This window comes from Delphinapterus leucas, chromosome 1 (assembly GCF_059928025.1).
Source record: "Delphinapterus leucas isolate spDelLeu-1000000601 "Yukka" chromosome 1, BTC_Dleu_Yukka2, whole genome shotgun sequence".
Lineage (NCBI taxonomy): Eukaryota > Metazoa > Chordata > Mammalia > Artiodactyla > Monodontidae > Delphinapterus > Delphinapterus leucas.
The window spans coordinates 182,545,141-182,565,002 of NC_143129.1; the positions used below are offsets into that span (position 1 = coordinate 182,545,141).

Here is a 19,862-nt window from a genome sequence, read left to right on the forward strand (position 1 = left end):
CCACATGAGCAGACGGTGCATTGAAATTCAATGACTCGGTGATGACAGAGACCCGTTCCTCAAATATGGTGGACTTCCGTAAATCTCCATGCTCACATGCACATTTTTTGAGGAAATAACTTGGTTACTGTGGAGATTAAATGAGCAAATGCATGTGAGAATGCTTTTAAATTATAAAGCAGAATACATACGCTGGTGGTTATTATACAGTCTGTGTCTATCATCTCAGGCTTGCTTATAAATTACAGTGACTATTACTAAGTCGTTCCTACTGTCTCATCACCAAGCTCTCTGAGGGCATACGGGCCACTTGTGTCCCAACTGCACTTAGCACAGCGCTCAGCAGACAGCAGACTAGGAATGCATGGTAAATACAGCTGAACTTGGTAACTGATGATACAAAAGATTCCAGATCGGGGGATATGAAACTCCAACAGAACCTTTTTTTTTCCAATGGCATCTCCAGATGGAAGCTGCTGAGGGGTCCCTCTTCTTTTCACTCACAACTACAGTCCCAGCATGGGTTCCTAGATCAAGTCAACCTCCTTTCCTTCCTTGGCGTCTTTGAGCTGGCTCAAAGAATACTGGCTCCCAATATTCTCTGTCCTAGCACCTTGCTTACTTGTAGCAATTTTGCACATTTCACATTTCTGGGGGAGTCTGTCTCTACCCCAGAATGCTGTTTTATTTACCATTATAGTTTCAGTCCCAGGACCAGCACAGTAAAAAAAATATGCACTCAATAAATACTTGGATGGATGAACGAATGAATGGTAAAACTCTTTCAAAATCAGGTATTACGGGCTTCCAGAGAACAGTGCTATTTTCTGTTATTTCTATTTTAGTACTTAGTCTCCTCTTTCCAGGGCTGCGTAAAGGACAGCCTTTGAAAAAAAAATAAGTAAATACCAGAAATGAACTCAAAAGAGGTCATCATGAAACTCCGTATTTACTCTCTTCCAATTACATTCTGTACAAATTAGCTCCGTTTGTAAAAGTTAAACTGATATTTTAAACTGCCTCTTCTTCAAACTCAACCTGTGTTCTTTCGGCCAAGACCCCAAAATTTGCAATTAGAATAATTTAATTGACAATTCTGTTTGTGACTCACAAAGCAGAAGAGGGTATGGCTTTGTTCTTCAGCTTCACAGGTTCACCACTGTTGGTGGCAAAATACTTTTCTTGTTGGTTAAGAGTACAGATCCAGCTTGAAGCCAAAAACAGAGTGCAAGAGAGTCCCATTCCTAGGCACTGTAGGTTTCACTAAAAAGATGACATTTATGTGGTTGTGATATTTAATTTATCACCGGGGGTCATGATTTTTTTCCCCTGAAATGCCATGATAAGGAAAACTTCAACTTTATGAATGAAAGCCTTTGCAATCATTTAACAAACTGAAAATCTACACAAAATTTAAAGACCACCATACTGCTGAAGACAATCTACTCAACAATCTAACTACAGAAAGATTACTTTAAAGGGCTTTAAATCTAAAAAGAATAATTAACAGTAAGAGACTAGAGCATTCCCAAGTCTTCTGACTGATGAAAGGGGTGAGATCTGAGAAGACCAGCTCCTACCAGAATGTTTTAGAAACCAAACACAGGTCTGTTTAAAGTTGGAATGGAAAAATCAGTACAGTCATTCAGTTCTTAGCGCAATTTAAATATAAGCTGGTGTGTGTGTGCATGTGTCTGTAAAAAGAGAGAGAGAGAGAGAACGAGAGCCCCATCACTCTACTTACTGAAGACCTTTAGTGAGTTGCCTCTACTTCAAAAATGGAAAGAACATAAAGCTGTTGACTGACCAACCCAGCCAAGTCTACAATGAAAAGTACATTTAAAATAAAAGCACGCTGGGCTTCCCTGGTGACACAGTGGTTGAGAGTCCACCTGCTGATGCAGGGGACATGGGTTCGTGCCCCGGTCCGGGAAGATCCCACATGCCGTGGAGCGGCTGGGCCCGTGAGCCATGGCCGCTGAGCCTGCGCGTCCGGAGCCTGTGCTCCGCAACGGGAGAGGCCACAACAGTGAGAGGCCCGTGCACCACACACAAAAAATAATAACAAATAAATAAAAATAAAATAAAAGCACGCTAACTTATGCTCCACAAATCACATACTCTAATACACACACAGCAGCAGCAGCAGATAAATTTATTTTTATAAGGCATAGACTCAAAAATGTAAATATAACAATGGATTAGTGAATGACTACTATCCAGAGTTAATTAAAAATCCTTCTAATTATAGTCCAATCAACATAAAATATTTTTCAGTAGATGGCCTTAAGTCCTACCTCATGCTAAGTTTCACAAGTCCCTCCCTACTTCCAACATTTTCCAGCAGCTCCAACAGACCCACGTCTCACGTAGTCCCTCTGGTGAAAACTCCCTTGCCTACCCTTAGCAGACAAATCTCATTAGAAGAACTTGCATCCCCAAGTGAGGCCAGAAAGGAGGGATAAGTATTCTTAAAATCATCTCAGAAGGCCAGTGGTGATACAGAACACATCAATATTTATCTCTGGAACAGACTGGAGATACATCACTACTGCTTTTCTTAACAATTAAAGGCCCAGCTCTTCTTGAGAACAACAAAAACAGTTAACTAAAAAAGTATCCTTTCCTCCTATATATACACAGTTTGCTCTGTGGTGAATGAAATACTTTATATTTACACGTAAACCACTGCCACCTGCTTCCAGACTGAAAACACGAACTCTCTTTTGGCTGACTCTTTCTGTTAACATCGTTTGCAGCAAAATGAATGCTTCCCTCATTTTGTAGGCTGTTATCGAAACGGCTTGAAAAATACCAAGTTAAGCCTTCAGTATGAAAGAGGCTTGTGATATAAATGTGCTGGTACCCTGTTTGGGGGCAATTATGTTGCATTTGTGAATCTTTTTTCTCCTATGGATTCCTCTGATAGCACTCAGCATCCACTCCCACCTCTTTCTAGTGGGACTTCTGATACCAGAGGCTGGAACACTAACAGCAACACTTCCCAGACTCCTCGGCTACTAGAACTCTGGCTGGGAATTAGGTGCACTCACAGGTGACTCAGAAAGTGGAAATGAGGCAAAAGACCTGTACGCGCTGCATTTGAGGTTGCAAACACCAAGACATTGTCAAGCAAATACTGGAAACACCAAGGTTTCCTACTACAGTGTCCAATCTCTAGCCTCCAGCTTCGTTCATGAGGGTCAAGAGGCAATTCTGTCAGAGGTAGAAGCTAAGTTCATATTCCAAAGTCCTGTCGCTGTTTTTACGGATGTCAGGACACAATGACTGCAGTGGTGGCAGCAGTGACTTCCTGATCTCTGGAACACAGCAAAAAGGGTGTGCTCTTGAACTCAAAAGTTCCAAGTGGTAGCCTCCTAATTCCCTACTTTCCTGGCCGAGCAGAGGGAGCAGCTTTCCCAGCAAGTTAGTCCTTCAGTGTTCTGGAAGTCACTCCTGGAGGCGTGGCCTTGTGTCCGCTCCTCCGGCCCTTTCATAAGGGAGTAAATGCCTAACTTCTTACATTAAATTCCCCTCTGCCCAGAACTCCAGAGGTTCCTGTTGCATGAATTTTTATGATACCAACAAGTTTACCTTTTTTTTTTTTTTTTTTTTTTTTTTTTGCGGTACACAGGCCTCTGTTGTGGCCTCTCCCGTTGCAGAGCACAGGCTCCGGACGCGCAGGCCCAGCGGCCATGGCTCACGGGCCCAGCCGCTCTGCAGCATGTGGGATCTTCCCGGACCGGGGCACAAACCCGTGTCCCCTGCATCGGCAGGCGGACTCTCAACCACTGTGCCACCAGGGAAGCCCGCAGGTTTAACTTTTAATAGCCAAAACCTGGAAGCAACTCAAACGTCCATCAACAGGTGAATGGACAAACTGTAGGATACCCAAACAAGGGGATACTACTCAGCAAGAAAAAGTAATGAACCACTAACACATGTAATAACATGGATGAATCTCAAAATAATCATGCTGAGTAAAAACAAAAAAAGCCAGACCAAAAAAGGGATACATACCACACAAGTCCATTTATATAAAGTTCTAGAAAATGCAAGCTAGTCTACAGTGAGAGAAAGCAGATCAGTGTTCGCCTGGGAACCAGGGTTATGGGGGGTGGGGGGAAGAAGAGAACAAAGGGGCATGAGGAAACATCTGGGGGGTGATCAGTATGTCCTTTTTTTTTTTTTTTTTTGCCACACCGCATGGCATGCAAGATCTTAGATCTCTGACCAGGGATCGAACCCGCACCCCCTGCAGTGGAAGCACGAAGTCTTAACCACTGGACCGCCAGGGAAGTCCCAGTGTGTTCATTTTCTTGATTACAACAATGGTTTCACAGGTACATATACATAGGTCAAGTTTTTTTAATTGTACAAATTAAATATGTATAGTTTATTGTATGTCAGTTACACATCAATAAAGCCTCTTAACACAATGTAACAACCCTGAGGGTCACCTTCAGTCCCATCTCCTCACCTCACACATCCCATCTACTACTGAGCATGGCTTACTCTTTTTTTCTACCATGTCTGTGGTTCTGTCCTTCCTTTCCAGAAAGCAGATTGTATAGTTCAAAGAACTCTAGTCAGACGACTTGATCCTAGTTCTATTTCTGCCATTAATTTGCACTACTTAACCTTTCTGTGCCTCAGTTTCCTCATCTGTAAAATGGGAGATTTAAATCATGTAGTCATTCATTCAACAAATATCTATTAACCTGCCTATAATCACGGAGAAGTTTACAGTGAAGAAGACATTAACTAATATATGTGTTTTGTAAACCACAAAGTTCTCTACATAAATATGTTGTCATTTCTATTTCCATTTCTACTGCTACTCTCCACACCTAACAAAGGACTTGGCAGGACCTTCCTTGTGGCTGGTCTTATTATCGGCAGGCCAATTCAGTTTAAGTACAGAGCCCAGAGTAATGTCCTCAAATAGAGTTTCACAGAGTTTCAACCGGTTCAGAAAGTGTTCTCAACTATTATTTATAATATTGAGTTCTAACACTGGCTCCTTGCTCACTGCCCATCTCACCAACCTCGGTTCTCTTCTTTTTCGAGGACCCCATGGGCCAACCCAGCCAACTGCACACGTGTCTCTGCATAAGCCTCCCCTCGCTAATGATGCCCTTCCCGCTCCTCTCCGACCATCTACACCCACTGCCTCCCTCAATGTCTAGGTCAAAACTGAGCCCTGCTGACCTAAGTAACTTTGAAAGAACAGTGTTTTCACTGGATTCAATAAGACTAAAGACAAAAGAACTGCATATAAACACTGTTTATATAAACACTAGAGTATTGGGTAAAGGCCTATGGGATAGCAATTCTGAAACCATTTTACAGGTATGTAGGATTGAACAAATAAACAAACTGTAGACTTAGGGAAAACTGACATCCTTTTGAAACTTTCCCCAGTGTCTTCTAACTCTCATCACCCAGTCACTCAACCCTCGTTCATGAGCCCCTGACCCAGGCTGCTGTGTCGCTGCTGAGGATGCCAGGAGGGTGAGACGTGGTCACCGCCCTTGAGGAGCTCACAGTCCTACCAAGCTTTATACTCCGTGGCTCCCTCATCAGATTTTGCTGACTTCTGAGGTACTGCTATGTTTCATGGACAGACATAGATAGGGTTGATAAGCACTCAGCATCCATTCCCACCTCCCAAGGAGCTTCTCGTCTGTAAAACAAGTACCTCATTTTCCTTTCATGAAGCCCTAATGTAATAAATAGTACTCTGCACACACCAGGTACTGAATAAAGGCTGACCACCTAACCTATGGCCCAGGACCCACACACATCCAACTACGACAAAAGAAAACTAAGCCATACAGTGGACCCTTGAACAACACGGGTTTGAACTGCGCAAGTCTACTTACATGCGTATTTTTGTCAATACATACTACAGTACTACACAACCTGAGGAGGGCTGAATCCATGGATGCTGAACCTGGATACAGAGGGCAGACTACAGGACTTGAGCTTCCATGGATTCTGGTATCCCTGGCGGGTCCTGGAACCAATCCCTGCTTGGATACTGAGAGACGACAGTCAGCCCTCCATATCCAGTTTCACATCCACAGATTCAACCAACCATGGGTGAAAAGTATTCGAGAAAAAAATTCCAGGAAGTTCCAAAAAGCAAAACTTGAATTTGCTGAACACAGGCAACTACATCATTTACATTGTATTGGGTATTATAAGTAAAATTAGAGATGATTTAAAGTATATGGGAGGATGTGTGTAGGGTATATGCAAATACTATGTTATTTTATATGAGAGACTTGAGTATCCTTGGATTTTGATATCCCTGGAGGTCCTGGAACCAATCCCCCATGGATACTGATGAACTGTACTTCATTTGAAAACAGGTACTAACTTTCAAGTTTCTGAAGCTTTCCATTTATTTGAATGTTTATTTTGAATCAAAAATTAAATTTATGAGCCCATATCCCTTCAAAAAATGGGATTAAAAAAGGATTCTTCTAGAAAGAAAGCATTTTTCATGTAACCAGTGACCAGAATGTCCCCTCAGAATCCAAATCTGTGCTAAGTGTTAATAATAATTTGTTACACTGGTTTTTTTCTCTTATTAATTTCTGTCTACCTATAGTCATGTTTATATTAGAAAACAGTTTTATTTTCTTGGTGGGGGGACATGATCTCCTGAAATTTTAAGAAAATGCATATTCAAGAATATTCACTGAGGCACTGTTTGAAACAACAAAAGACAGGAATCAACCTAAATGTCCACTAACTTGGGACTGACTCAAACATTAATTATGATACAGGAAGACAATGGAATACTACACAGCCACTGATAAGAATGAAGCAAATCTGTATGTATTAATGTGGAATGAGTGCCAAGATACAATGCAAGCATAAGCTAAAGTGTGAAATATGCTACCACTGTATTTAAAAGGTGTTTATGTTAATAAATATTAACGTGCTTTTATATGGATAGATCTTTGGAATGATACACAAAAACTGTTCATAGCAGCATCCTCTGAGACAGAGGATGGTGGGGGCGACAGGAGCGAGAGATGACAGGAAGACTTCTTCACTGTCTATTCTTCTTCGCTGTTTGAATTTTTGAAACCATGTACATATCTTACCTTTTCAAAAAAAAAAAAAACCTTTAAAAATGATACTACTGTACATGACGGTGTCGCTTTGCTCTTCTTTGTAATATTGTTCCAGGCACACAAGCTAAGAAAGGAAGAGCCATTCTTCATTTTCAGAGAAAAATCTCAAAACAACTCAGTAAATCTAAAAGAGCTGATTCCCCCTCCAAGCTCCTCAGTGCTACTGTCCCCTCATCGCAGGGTGAAGTGCAGAAACCCACTTGACTCAGCCGTCTGGCAGGGAGCACGTGCTACCAGCTCCCCCTCTGAATGGGGAAGCCACGATGTTCAGCTAGTCTGGCTGCTCTAGCTCTCATCCTGGATGCTGAGAAAAATCTGTGGAATTAAGACAAGTTTGGATAACAAGGGGAGCAGGAAAATTGATGGGGGGAACACCAGTCAGTGTGATGAATAGGCTGGTCCAGAACAGCAGGTGACGGATATGCAGATGCAAGACTGGCAGGGAAGGAAGACTTCCGTTCACAACAGATGGATGGAGATGCTCAATCATCCTCGGGAACGCGTGCGGCTGCCACACACAGCCCTTTCTGCGTCGGCTCCGGCAGCCCTCCCTCGCCTGCAGGGCACGGCCTCCCCGCCAGAGACCCCCTGCACTAGACCCACATCAGGGCAGGGCAGGGCAGGGCTGGGCCGGGCCAGGGGAGTGCGAGCGGGCAGCGTTTGAGGAAGATGCCACTCGACGGCAGGCTGAACTCTCGGGGACCAACTGCTAGTGGACTTCTTCCCCCGGCTTCCAAAAACACCTGCTTTGTCTCTCTCGGTAGCTCTCACTCCTGAGTAAGGCTTGTATGCCCTCAGGGGCTGCCCAAGACGTAGTAATTCCAGTGTTAAAACCAGGACAGTCCTGGGTAAACCAGAACCGATGGTCGTCCTACTTACAGGCCACAGTCCTCCCCTTTTTCTCTCCCTCTTCATCATCAGTGAGGGAGAACCTAGATCGACCCAAGCTCCCAACTGAGCAGAAACCCCACGTGGAGGGTCCCAGTTCCCTCCAGTCACCCAAAACTAGCAGAGAGCTAAGACACAGTAAAGAAAACTCGTCCAACCCTGTTCTTTTCTCAAAGAAAAGAACAGGAACGTCTCTTTAAAATGTCCATGATACACAAGGCTCGATGACTCCCGCAAATGCAGGAATGAATCCACATCTTGATGCCACAATCCACATCTCTTTAACAAAGAATCAGAAGGGCCCGACAGCCCCTCACAGAGCCAATACTGTTCTTTCCAGCTCAGCCACAGGAGTTTCTGAGGACGAGGAAACGCCGATCAAGCATGGGGTGGTGGCTGGCAAGCTCTTCGCCCCTCTTCCCCGCCCCCTCCCCGCTATCCGCTGGACCCAAGCTCTAGAAAAAACAGCGCTATAAAAATCCTCTGGCTTTACTAAGACACATTAAAGAATTAATTATAAAGCAAAGCTGAAGGAGAAAATTAATTTTAGAAACACATGAGGTTACAATTTTTTTTTCCTGGAGATGGGGGAGGAAACACAGTTATTTTCGTTTTCATCCTGGGGGCACAAGCTGGGAGCTGTCCAGTCGATAACCTGGCCATCAGAACAAGGTTTGTAATTAAAAGGTCAGTGACCTGGAAAGCCAAGGCCCCACTCCCAGAGCTACTCAGTAATGATGGAGCTATTAAATTAAGACTGTTATGAAATCAATGCTAAAAAAGCTTTCATGGTAACGAGATTCCATTCAAGGACATGCAAACTACCTCATGAAATGGAGGTAAATGATAAAAAAGAAAAGTAATAAAAGAGAGTTAAATTGAAATCTGTGTAAGAATTCACTCCCCCTTCAAATACTCCAGTGACAGAAGCCCTTCACCTCCACCCCACTACCAAGGTGAAGACCATCAGGTTTCCTCCTCAAGCTCATTTCCAGCAAGGAGGCAGTTTTGCTACTGGGGGTTCCGCTTCCAGGAACAGAAGAAAGATAAGATCTTGTTTCACCTTTTAGAATAAGAAAGCATGGTGGTGTGTTTTATTTGTTTCTTTTTCCTTCACCCTCCCCCCACCCCGGACTATTTATTAGATGAGGGAGAATACAGCCCTTTACTTATACACTTGAGAAGGGCACAATAAGCCAAAGGGTCAGCCAGCACCACCCAGGTGCTGAATTACACAAAAAACCAGATGATGCTCAGCTTTTTTCTAGAACCCTGTTTGGCAACAGATGTATTAGAGGGGGCTAACAGACGACTCTGTCTTCTCCCCACCTCATCTACCTCTTTACTCGACACGAACAGGCATCGCTTCTACCCGCCTTATACCCAGCCTGCCAAACGTGTCTGCAAGCAGACTGCCTCCTGCATTCTGTGGTCAGACAGGGTGTCAAGTCAACATAAGCCTACTGACAACAATATCCAAGCCTCCAGCTTTCTGGACTGACCCTACTGCTGTTTTTAAGTTACTCCAACCTCCTGGATCGCAGCCTGCTTAAAGCCCCAGATGTGATCCCTGCCTGGCAAGAACTGCTTCTATATATAGACCAGTTCTATGAGGGCTTACACCCCACACACAGGCCAATTATCTTCATGTGTGGTTGACTCTGCAGTTGATGTCATCTGCAGAATCAAGCGGTTGGAAGGAAAACAAAAACACTTATTCTAATACTCTGAAGGTGAACAGCTGCTTTGCTCTTGCATCCAAAAAATTCCCGATAAAAGAAAGAAATGTTGTAAATTACACAAACTGGCAGTAGAAGCTTCAAAGAAAATGATAAATGATTCTAATAACGTCATGGTTCTCATTAATGACTCCATGTTCAGACTTTAAAGCATCCAAAAGAGATCTCGAAGAAACAAAAACAAAAAAACACGAACACAAAAGACCCTTGCAAACCAATGCTCTTCCAACCCTATCCCATCCACTGTCCCCGGCCTCCCCAGCCCCAGACTCAGAGGGCACACATCTAACCTGTCAGTAACAGAGGGAACGAGGCCCCTGCTCGGGGCTGCGGATTCACAATAAAACAACCTCAGCTGATGTGCCTAAAGTAACCCTCATTTTCCACTGAACTGACATGCACTACAGGGGCCTCAATTTCTATATTAAATATTAAATAATATTAAAAGAAAAACAAAATTGGATTTGCCTTTTCAGGAAAGAGATGTTTATTTAAAAAGAAAGAAAGAAAGAAAGAAAGTTGAGATTATAATTCAAGACAGTGCTCCAATGCAATTCCCCGAAGTGGCATTCGCTAGGAAAAGCCGAGACTACAGTAGCTGTGAGCTCGCCCGAAGGCAGTGCTCCAACCCACCAGTGCAACGGGTCCTGTGGGGAGACAGGACCGGAGGATGCCAGGACCTTGGTCCCTCCCCTCAAGACACGCTCCGTACCCCCAAAGACCAGTGAGCCAACTCCCTTTCCTTCCCAACTGCTGTCAGGGACAGGGCAGATGCGCTCCTTCACAACAGCCCCTCCTCCCTCAACCCAACCCATCAGCGATGGTGCCAAGCTCCGTGATCATGTATGCCTGACCCCAGGAACTGCCGGAAATGTGAAAAGTGAAGTTTAAAGCCACAGAGGGCTCTTCTTCCCCAGATGCCAATCAAACCTTGGAATCCTCTGCCCAGGAAAGGTCCTGCTGGAACTTACCCTATCGGGATGCAACTCGGAAGCCGACGATTACTGACTGAAGCAGCGTTTTAGAGGATAATGGAGATGGGTGATTAAGTCCAGTGACTCTAGGTTTGAGTGTGGGGTAAACTCTCTTTAGAAGAAGAAAGGTAGGATGTCTCTCCAGTTTCCTGCTGCCGAAAATTCTAAAAACTCTAGACCACATTAAGGGTTGGGAAGGAATTCTGCCCGCTCTGTACCAACAAATACCCATCTCCTTCAGGTCTTCGCTCCCATGTCACCCTCCCCGAGGAGACACCTTCTAATCACCCCACTGAGAAGTGCAACCCATTCCCACACAGCACTGGCTGCATCTGCCTTCTCCTGGTAGAACTGAAGCTCTGAGAGGGCAGGGATTTTGTCTGTTCTGTTCTCAGCACAGCGTAAACACTCTTAGTTGAATTAATTGATTGCTGTTTCTTGGCGTTTTTTTTAAGGAGCAACAAATAATAACTACAGTAATTATTAGCCAACTAAGTCAAAAGAAGTATTATTTGGCCCAGAGTTTCTCTCTCTTTCTTTTTTTCTCTCCCTCTCCCAGTCAGGGATTTATTAAAATTAAACAGATTAGATGGAGCTCCTGATATTCAAACTGCTCAGCAAAGCCTGCAGTGGGGAAGTGCCGAGCAAACACCAGAGACATTTGTCTCTAAATTGCTCTAAATACCTTCTGCAAATGAAATTCTAACCCAGCTGCGTTTGAGAGAAAATGAGGAATAACTGGTCATTGTCAGTGGAAGAGAAGATCAGGCAGTTATAATATTGCACAATATACTGGGGCGAAGGATCTCTCGGCAACCATAGATTTTGTCTCAGGTTACCCCGGGTAATCAGCACAGCTTTTAGGCTCAGCTTTCCCCAGCTTCAATGCTTTGATGAGAGAGCTGAAATCCCTAAGCTTTTATGATTAATTACTCCCCATAGGTACACATATTTCAAGGAAAAACTCTTTTACGGCATGATGGCTGCAGAGGGGGCCAGCCAGCGCACTCCAAATTTTAATAATCTCCTAATCTCCTACTGATGGGGGCAAGCATCACGCCGCCAGGAAGCGCCCAGCACCCCTCATCATCAACTCAGTCACAGGGACCGGCCTTGAGGCTGCCTCTAAACAGCTGCCTGTGAATGAAATGCTTGGGCTGATTCTGCCCAAACCCTGCGAGCGCAGCCCTGGGACCAGGTTCTGTGGCATCACTTCAGTGGGATACCGTTGAGCAGACCTAAGAAATACCACCAAACCACACTGTCTTCTATTCCAGCCACTAATGACTTAAAGCTCAAAACCCAGAATTTAGAGGCCGACATTCCAGTTCCTTAAGGAAAAAGAGTTTTGTTCAGTGGGGGTGGAGAAAACTCACTTCCCTCCCTCATGGTATTTAAGGGCCTTTAAACAACTTCCTAGCTTTCCAGAAAATTAAACGTTCAAAGGATGAAAAGTCAGATTTCTTTTTTTTGTTTGATTTGGGTTTTTTTTATATTTCGCAAAAAAAAGAAACATGTCCTAAATTTCAATAAAACCAAAATAGATTCTGTCTGCTTCGGACAATATTGAATTTGTCAAAATCCATTTAATACCTGCTTACAGAAGTACCATAAAACCAGTAATTTACCACTTCAATCCATACATCAGACTGACCCCAAGCTTGACCTTAACCTGACCTTGTGTAGTCATCTCATCTCCCTCGTCCTTCATTTCTTTCTTCCTCATTCTTTACTGAAGCAGCTGACCTCCTAACCTAAAGCCAGCCATTCTGCAGCCAGGGTCATTATCAGAAGAACAGACCAGGAAGCAAGAGTCCTCCCCAGTCTTATCCATGGGCCTCTTCTGCTGCTGAACGCAGCCTGTGCCGGGCTGTCCTGGGCTAAGTTGTTGGCCTTACGTCTGGTGCTCACAATTATTTGAATCCTACCACCTCTGCTCTACTGTAAGGAAAGAAGCTGCATCCTTACCAGGGGGCTCCCCTCACCCCCCCCCCGTACAACATTGGGACAGCTATAGGAGATCATTCATCAATACTACGGCTTCCATCCGCCCTGCCCCCAGCCCCTCTGTGCAGGCCACTGCGCAAGGCCATGGGGAACCGGTACCTTTCTTCTTAAGGAATGCTCTCCTGGTTGCAAGTGGGCTATGGCGGACCCGAGAATTCTGTAGAAACTTCACTGCTGTGGCAATCTGGTAGGGGAGATAAAACAGAGAAGAAAAGTAAACGTCAGTAGTCTGCATTTCAAGATTAAAAATCCTACAAGTTTATCCCAGGTCCATAGAAATAAGCACAATACTGTGGTCAAATTAACCACTTATTTCTCACATTTAAAATCTGCTTAAATAAAAGACTATGTTGGTTCCCTACCTTCATTGGCTTCCTGTATCTGGTTCTATCAAATCTAATCCCCTCGGCCTAGCTTTTAAGAGCTGCAGTAATCTCTTCCTGTTCTCCCTGTTCAAGCTGATTCTTCACACTCCTCAGCAGGTAGCCCTCCCCTGGCCGTGCTTATCCACATCCCTACACCTGTGCCCACACCATGCCCTTTTTCTAGAAGGCCTCCCTCTCCTGCCTCTACCTGTGTAAACATTACACACACAGCAGCAGCAGCACAGCCCTTCCACAGGCTGTGTTAACTCCTCGAAGCCTTCCCTAAATAAGCAAGTCACCTCTGGTCTCCCCACTCTCTTAAATTCTTCAGTGCTTACAGTGTGCACCATGTAACTGAAGACACAGTTGCGCTGTCTTCTAATGTTCAGGCTGCTTCCCCAGCTACGCTGCTAGCGTCTGAAAGGAAGAGACCATGATGTAGAGACAGAGACTGGCAAAGCGCTGAGCGTACACTGGCTGGGAAGGCTTCTGTAAGACACAACACACAGAGCCACTCACACTGGTCCCTCTTATGCAATGGAGCTGAATTCTGAAGAGCCCTCAAAGGATAAAGTTTGGGGTTTCATGGCTACAAGCTGGCAGACCGACAGATTATCTACCTACCTCTGGTAATGATATTATTTAATGAAATCTTCCTACGTACGAATGAGCCACGTAGGGGATGGAAGGAAAACTGTTGATGGTATTAACCTTCACATCGCTCAGCACACACGAAGCGTGTGCTTGCACGCCGCCTGTCTGCTCTCCACCCTGGACACTAAGTCCAATGGGTGGGAAATGCCAACCTGCCCCCCGATAGGAAAGGGGCCATTGTAAATGACTGGCATTATTTATCTCATCAAAACCAAAAGAATTAAAAAAAAAAAACCAAAAGAATGATGTAGTCTCAAGGTACAGGTAAAGTCAACAGGCCCTGCAGTTCACTCATAAGTTGTTGAAGGAAAAAATTTCTAAGGGGCCAAATATAAGGAAGTTTTCTAAGATCCTTCAAACTAAGGGCAGCAGTTGAACAGAGATTCAAACAGAAAGTACTGTGGCTATAAATGGAACACAAGTTACAAATCTCCTCTTCATATTTTATATGAATTTAATCTTGAGACCAGACAGACCTCTCTGGTAACAAAAGATAGGATAAATCAGAAAGAAAGAACTTCGGGGCAATTCTCTTATATACTTTCCCTGGGATCCCTCCATGGGAGGCTTGCCTCAGACCCTCTCCCTCAAGGACGGACTCAGGTACCCAGACTGGCAGATTTGGGCCTGTCAGTGATAAGACACACGAGTGCTCCTTGAGACTGGTTAGCATCTGTCCAACACTGCGAGTGTATTACCCACCATCATGAACTGCAGTGACAACCAACCAGTTCTGGACTAGAGAAAAATCGATGTTCAAGATTTTAGAACCCCAAAACTATATACGCACCCCCAAGCCCCTCGACCAGATCTCCTCAGGTTGCACCGAAATCAAGAAAAATCTGACAAACATCAACAAAACGGATGCGTTCTAACGAAGAGATGGCAACGGGGAAAGACAGAAGAGAGAAAAAGGAAAGGGAGTGGGGCGAAGGAGGGAACGGGAGAGGAGAAGAAGAAGAAGGCAGATGGACGAGCAGAGGAGATGGAACAGAAAGGAAGGCGGAAGAAAACGGAAAGGGGATAAGAGCGAAGGGGAAGTGGTGAAGGAGAAAAACAAGAGGAGGAGAGGCCTAGTCACAGTTACACCACCCCAGGCCCCGCGGGGTCAAGGCCAATCTGCACAGCTCAGATGCCTCGGGGTTAATTGTTCTTCACCTGGAGAAAAAGTACACCTTCAATGCACAAGACGATGACGGCATTTGTATCATGTGGCAGGCTCCACACGCCCTGGTACGTGTCCCAGGTGTCAGAGGAACTGTGGACAAGCAGGTCTTAAGCTAGAGATGCTGACAGCACAGCTCCTGACATTCACCAGTAGAAGCGTAAACCTTTCCTTCCTCCTTCCAAAATTTTCCATGACAGATAAAGATAACAGAATCCCACCACTAAAATGCACAGGTTTCACCTTGCTTTTTTAATACAGTCCTTGGTATATGCATTTCTGGTCAGAGAGCAAAGTTCTGATGGGTTTAATGGTGCACTCAATGCAGTGCTTGGCGCATTCCATCAATTTTTTAAAAAAATTGCATCTCTTATTTCTTTAAATACATTAATCAGCCTAGTGTAGGCAAAACGGATCCATCGGACAATGCAATAAACATGAATTATCATCTATCCAACACGCATAATGGCTTAAAAATACATAATAGCAGGTGTAGTTTAAATGATTAGTTATTACACCTGTGGTGGGTCTGATTCAATTGGGAAAAATCATGTTTAATAGGTTAAAAGGTTTAGATCACCATGCTTTCCTTAAAGTGGCTGTAGAGAGGGAATGATGGAGTGCTCTGTCATTAGTAATTCATTTAAGAAAAACGTGGGGGATAGAGCAAAGAACAGCATAAACGAGCGAATCCAATTTAAACATCAGGTAAAGTAGAAAACACCTTTTAAAAAAGCAATATAAATGAATTTGGAAGGGAGGTGAAATTGACGTGTTTATTTTAACGGGAATCTGAAAAAGTCCCGGCACACTTCAAACTTGCAAAAATATGAACAATTTCTTTTAAAGTTTCCATTCACTAATTTCAAGCCATATAAAATAATACTGTCGAACACCTACATAAAGTATATTTGGGGCTTGTTTACATTCCTCTTGATCTTTGTCAGAAAAAGCAGGCGACAGGCGAATCACATATTTAACAGCACCGATATCACTATGCCAGATGTAAAAATATGAAGCATCCAAACCAACAGCCTCAACATAATGTGCTTCATAAGAAAGATGTCCAGATACGAAAACCCCTCTCCTTCCGCTAATTATTTCTTCTGCTACTCTTTACTCTTCTCCTCTCTCCTTGTAAGGACCTGGCACTTCAATAGGGCGGAAAAGGGACCGTCCAACGTAGAATCTTACAAGCCCTATGACTCGCACACAGACGGTAAAAGATTTCCCAAAACCTTTCCCCATACTGCAACAATTTGAACACTCTAGATAACTGACAGTGCCCTCGGTTTGCATCTTTCACTCGACTATTGTTGGACACTTTTCATTAACTTCATGAAGCGATTCAACTGACTCTTCCCTCTGCAGAGGTCCAACACACACAACACGCTTTTGTTGGGTGAAATGATGGGGTGCCTGCTGCCTGTCCTGTACTATCGTTTGATTTTCTAATTAGGAGATGAATGTGACTAGTCATGGCTTATATTTGTGCCCAACTAAATTACACAAATTCAGGCCAAATCTTCCGCCTCAATGTCAAAGATGTAAAACAGAAGCGGGAACTTTATTGCACACATTGTGGGAGTGCAGCAAGCCAGGGAAAACTCTGGTGCAAAGCACCTGATGCCGTTGTTGAAGCCACTTGCTGTTGAGTCCGTGATAAATATGGAATTGGCCTTCCTTTCCCCTTCTCTTGCACTAAGAGAGTTCTTAATGAGTGCACGGTGAATTACCAGTAGCTGGTTTCATAAAAATAAAGATGACGGGGCTTCCCTGGTGGCGCAGTGGTTGAGAGTCCGCCTGCCGATGCAGGGGACACGGGTTCGTGCCCCGGTCCGGGAAGATCCCACATGCCGCGGAGCGGCTGGGCCCATGAGCCATGGCCGCTGAGCCTGCAAGTCCGGAGCCTGTGCTCCGCAACAGGAGAGGCCACAGCAGTGAGAGGCCCACGTACCGCCAAAATAAATAAATAAATAAGATGAACTCAGAAGAAAACAGAAGCAAAGTTTCTCATCACCCCTATTCCTGTGACCCTCTGTTCTGCCTTCCTCCCTCAAAAAGCAAAATAAAACAACCCTGTCACCATCAACTCCGCAATTTTAGGGAAATCTGCTAATTTTCACCGTTCATCACTTAAAGCTAGAGATAAATCAAGGTGCAAAGAGGAGTAAATCCTTGCCTTTACAGTGGTTACACTGGAGTGACTTCCAGTAACCCAAGAAAAAAGGAGGGGACTTCAGGTTGAAAAACACCTTTGGATCCAAGATGATTGGCCAATTGAGAGAGATCTGTGTTTGAGAGACCCGGATTTGTAACTGTATAAATCAATGGAATACAGGATACTCAGGGGCTATCTACGATGAACTATGTGCTGTTAAATGCGTTGTGTAGGGTAAGTAATCCCTGGTGAGAAGAAGCGAGGTTCCTGAAAGTCCTCGCTCAAGAGATGCTTCCTAGGTGTTTTCCACTCTCCTACAAAAGACCTGCACACTCTAATCTCCAGAATGCACACTATATTTTCTGCACAAGGGGGACGGGAGAACAGAGCTTGCCTAATAACGAACCTGGGGTTGGAGGGAGCCTTGGCACTTTGCACCTGACACGTAAAACTGATGCATTGTCTCCAGCGACACACATTTGGAATGTCACCAGTTCCGGCACTCCTGTGTGCTACATACACATCTATCTCCTAGAAATGTGAGCATTCGTTAGCCATTTTAAAATACTAAAAATATTCAAAAATTAATGACACTAACAACCAAAGCCAGGTCCTTTTTAACCCAGACAGATCACAACTAGAGGGCAAAAGAAAATGACCAACACGCAGGTCCAAAACCCCATTCCAACACTGCAGCGCCACACGTGCACATCTGAGAAGATTAAATTGCCCGTGAAAGGTTCCTACGCTCGTACTCTGAAGTAGATAGATACCCAGAATCCTGTTAACAAGCATTAGACCAAAGCCAACTCAAGGTTTAACAAGGACTGACTATAAAAGCCAGGCAGTGCCTAGAATGAGAGAAGCCTCTTCAAACAGGAAATGCTACGTTTTAGTAAGAAATCAGTACTCTGTCAGGAGTTCCCTGACAAATATGGTCATCAGTGGCACAAGGAAATAGTTGCAAAGCAGCTGTTAATCAGAGAAACACATCGTAGAACGCTGATGCTAGCACTCGTGAAAAAATGCAACGGGCTAATTATGAAGATATATATCTCACTAAAGAGGCCGTGTTCCTTGAGACTCCAGGCAAAGCACTCTTGGTTCCAGGGTTCTAGGACAACATAATTCTGGTTTTCTGCATCCAGAATTCTTTCTTATCTGCGGCTGACAGTCCCAGCCAGGCTCACCGTTGTTTCTCATTTCTACCTGCCCTCTTCCTAGGTAGGGAACAGGCTGGGGAGGGCAACCACCCTGAGGCAGGGACATTCCCAAGCCACATTCCAAGATGCTGCACGAATACATCCAAAAGGTGTCAGATCCTAAAGCAGAATAAGAGAAAACCTATGAGTATGCCAAAGAAATGTCAGAATCATCTTTCTAAGTGTGGCAGGAGAGCTGCCCCCAGACGCCAAAATGAAAAGAAAAAAAAAAGGGGGGGGGAAGAAGGAGAGGAAGCAATAAACAGAATATAGAGACTGCTGCATTTGAAATCTCCAAGGGGGAAAGGGAGTCTGGCAGAAAGCTGCTCTCACAGTGTGAAATGCAACTCTGGGAAGCCGAGGGTCTAGCAGGCAGGTAAGAGGGGAAAGTTAATATGCAGAGGAAGGCTCGATCAGCCAAAATTCAATACGATCCTCTGCAAGGACAAGGAGGAACAAGGCTCCCCGAAACCAGACTCGTGGGAGTGGGGGGAGGGCACCACGCCCGCTCGGAGCACAGCCACTGGAATGGCAAGAGGGGAATAACCTTGAGCCGGCCGTGCCGAGGCGGCCGCAGCGCAGAGCCAAAGTGCCCCCTAGCCGTCACGCGAGCCCGAACGAAGTGTTTTCACTCGGGGAAAATGAAATGTTTTGCAAGATGAAACAGAATGAAAATTGAGGTTTTAGGTAATTACTAGTTGGCATTTACATATCACGGGCTGGTTCAACACCTATTCATTTTCCTCTTTTATTTTCAATTTTTTTAAATTGCTCATTAAAAATGAACAGATGACAGTGACAGGGATTTTTCCTCCCTCTTTCTCCTTCTCTGAGGGTTACAAAATCAAGAGGTACTTTTCGCCCGTTTATCTACAATTAACACACACACACACACACACACACACACACACACACACACAAAGGTATGTTTCATTTACATCAGAGGGGGAAAAGGACAGGGGAAAGTCAACAAAAGCCAGGAAGTTCAAAAATAAAGACTGAATTGTACTTGAGCCAGCCTCCTGCACCTGGGTGAGCAGTGAGCTAGCGAGAGCCCTGGCGCTCAAGGAGTTAACGGAAAGAGCCTCTCTTTCAACTTGGAATTTCCTGGGTTTTGTCATTGTATCCTTCCCATTGTTGATTTGGGTTACAACCCTATACTAATTAAGCTGTGGGCCCTACTTTCCTTTGTTTTACTTTCCTCTGTCCTTTTGTTTTTCACATTAAAGAAATAAAATACCTCTGGTAGAAGTGCACGGAGTTGACATGATAGAACACAATATTTGTTAAGGTCTATTGTGTAAATCTGCATGAATTCCACAGTATGCATTATTGACCCTAGTCTCTCTTAAAACACATTGATATACGCAGTAAAAGCCTTTATGAAGAGTGGCAACGTCATATGCACAAAAACTACCCTTCCAAGTGAACTATCTCTGCGTGTAAATTTTTCTTCTTGGCCCTAGTTAAATACATTGCATGAACTACTTGTCAGAATGTCATTGTTTTGTTATCTTATTAAACTAGTTCTTCCAGAAATGTATGTGGAAATAAAA

At 44.2% G+C, this 19,862-nt stretch overlaps 1 protein-coding gene across 6 annotated transcripts in view; it reads right to left on the reverse strand.

Annotated features, from left to right (window-relative positions):
- Positions 1–19,862, reverse strand: part of PEX14 (peroxisomal biogenesis factor 14) — a 144,990-nt gene that overhangs the window by 80,445 nt on the left and 44,683 nt on the right. For 4 of the 6 annotated variants that reach the window (XM_089901567.1, XM_022598757.2, XM_089901576.1 and 1 more), the window contains one exon: positions 12,859–12,943. In XM_089901567.1, the coding sequence (XP_089757693.1) occupies positions 12,859–12,943 (85 nt within the window). Of the gene's footprint in view, positions 1–12,858; positions 12,944–13,462; positions 13,542–19,862 lie in introns of all 6 variants that reach the window. The other 2 variants (XM_022598760.3, XM_089901588.1) reach the window with 1 other exon arrangement.